At 46.7% G+C, this 2,455-nt stretch overlaps 1 protein-coding gene across 1 annotated transcript; it reads right to left on the bottom strand.

Moving 5' to 3' along the window:
* Positions 1 to 648: 648 nt before the first annotated feature.
* On the bottom strand, positions 649 to 2,242 carry LOC141819456 (phenolic glucoside malonyltransferase 1-like). Its single transcript, XM_074706752.1, has one exon. The coding sequence runs from the start codon at positions 2,226 to 2,228 to the stop codon at positions 894 to 896; it is 1,335 nt and encodes a 444-aa protein (XP_074562853.1). The 5' UTR covers positions 2,229 to 2,242; the 3' UTR covers positions 649 to 893.
* Between the last annotated feature and the right edge of the window lie 213 nt (positions 2,243 to 2,455).

Raw genomic sequence — 2,455 nt, 5'->3', positions numbered from 1 at the left:
CCTCATTAACCTATAAAAGGCACACGACCATGCGTGCCCTAGCACACGGCCATGCACCCCTAAATCTCAAAGTCGTATTCCTCTTCTCCACTCCACATCTCTTCCAAACTCTCCCAAATCTATTTCTTTTCACTTCTTCCCTGCTTCTTCTTCTTCTCACCAGATCCACTTGAATGTGTAATGAATAATTTCTAATGTTGTATAATTTGGATGTAAATAAGATTTAAATTGTGAAATTAAGGGGTTGCTTTCAAAATTTTAGCCTAAATTAGTGATGGATTTTTATTTTCGTCATTAAATTAGCAAAAATATCTGTTGCTAGCATTTGTTTCCCTCGTTAATAGTAGTGATGAAAATAAATTTTCATCATTAATTAATTTAAATTTCATCACTAAAGTCCAATTAGTAATCCATTAACCATCAAAATTTGAGTCGATTTTTTTTTCATAGTGAACTCTTTGCATGAAAACTCTTGGTAACATATGAGCAAAAGTGAGACACCTTCCAAGCACTTACGAGCAGAGAAAGACTCGTTCTTCAAGACCGTTATGCAACTTTTATTGTACGCTTTCATATTCTTATCTTATGAAGTAAACAATAGATGTATTGATAGCCAAGAAGGAAACATTCTAAATCATCTAAAACCAATAAGCAAAATTGTAACATAAATTTATCACTATAACTTCTAATTTAATTACACATAATATAGAGGTTGATCACACATGATATAATTCATTAGCATCTATGAATTATTTTTTGTATTTTAATCCAACAACACTTAAAATATAATTCAACAACACTTTTAATAGCACCTATAATACGATAATCTCGATAAATATAATATTTTAAATTTTTAAATATTTTTTATTCCGGTCATAAATTTATTTTAAAATTTATGCAGCAGTTTTGAGACCATGAGAGAAGTGAGCCACAAACTGATCCATCTCGGTCTTCGGCGCCACCAATCCAATCTCCACTCCGCCGCTCTCGTCTCTGCTCTCCGCCACAGACATGGCACCCAACAACGCGATCGACGGCATGTCCACCTTCACCGGCTTTCCCCACCCGAAGTCAACGTCGTAGACTTTGAACCCCGGCGACCCTGCGACGGTCAGCGGCCGCTGCATCGCGATCGCGTGGTACTTTTCCGTCCACTTGTCGGCGTCCCTTAGTGGCTCTGCCTTAAACTGCTCGATAACTTCGCCGACGATTCTAGCTGCCACCGCCACTCCATCTTCTCCCGCAAGGTCGCCGGCCTTCGCCTCGGCGAAGTTGCCGTTGAGGCAGTTGCCGAAGTACTCCGCCGGCAGCGCCGGCTGCAATCGTCCCCTGCAGTTTCCGGGGAACGCTAAGTGCACGGTGCTCTCCGCGCTCGGCGCTCGCGCCTTGACGAGGGAAACCCACGCGTAAGCGTACGTCGCCACGATGTTGGAGCAGCGGAAAAAAGCGTTCTTCGGTTCGGATGAAATCGTCGCCTGCAGCTTCCCGAGGTCGTCGGAGGTGAGGGTCACCGTGCCGATGACCGCGTCCGGCGGAGCGAATTGGACCATCATGGATTCGACGATTGGCGCGTTGGCATCAAAGCCGCTGAAGAACTTGGAGTAGACGTCATTCGGATCTGTAACTGAGCTCCGGTCGAAAGAGGGCGGCGCCGGCGCCGCTTCTTCGAGTCCGGAAGCTCTACGAGCCCACGACGACACGAACCGCGTGGAACTCGAGCCGTCGCAGGCCGAGTGGTGCACGGAGACGCCCAAGGCTAGGCCTTTGTTCGGGAACAGAGTTACCTGCAGGGCCATTACCGGACGCTGGCCGTCGTCTGTGGGTTCCGGAATCTGGGGAGCCAATGACCGTACCCTGGTGTATTCTCGCGGGTGGCATCCCGAAAGGTCGTCGAAATCGCCGTCGTGTTCGGCGACGACAAAGGGGACGCAGTCTCCCTCGGCATAGTGGAGCTCGTACTGACTCTGGCTGCCAGGTGCGAGGCGGACCTTTCCGGCGAGGGGGTAAAAGTCGTGGAGAGTGAGAGAAAGGGTGGACTTGAGGGTGGGGAAGAGGGACTCCATGAAGTGGGAGGCGGAGTGGGGGAAACGGTAGAAGAAGACACGTTGCACCGGGCCGGCGTAGAGCCACCCTATGTCGAAGAAGGTGAAGGGAAGGGAAGATTCCGGCCGGGATCCCGGCGGAGGACCGACTCGAAACGTCTCGAGGACTGACAGTGGTGACGTCATCTTGAAGATAGAACGGCAGGGAAAGATTATGATCAGCGAGTGATCTGAAGGGTATTAAAATGTGTGAAATCGAAAAGAAAAGGACAAAAATGATCATGGAGAAATTTTACTTTTCTTTTTTTTCCCAAATATTTTTTTGTAAATTTCAAATTAAACAAAAAAATCAAGAGGATAATCTTTTTCTTGTTGGTTGCCATATTGACAGAGTGTTAGATAATGACTTAATT

The sequence above is a fragment of the Curcuma longa genome, unplaced genomic scaffold (assembly GCF_044706935.1).
Source record: "Curcuma longa cultivar G26 ecotype Majalengka, Jawa Barat unplaced genomic scaffold, ITB_CL_G26_1.1 contig_6626, whole genome shotgun sequence".
Lineage (NCBI taxonomy): Eukaryota > Viridiplantae > Streptophyta > Magnoliopsida > Zingiberales > Zingiberaceae > Curcuma > Curcuma longa.
This window is presented reverse-complemented; position numbering and strand designations above follow the sequence as displayed.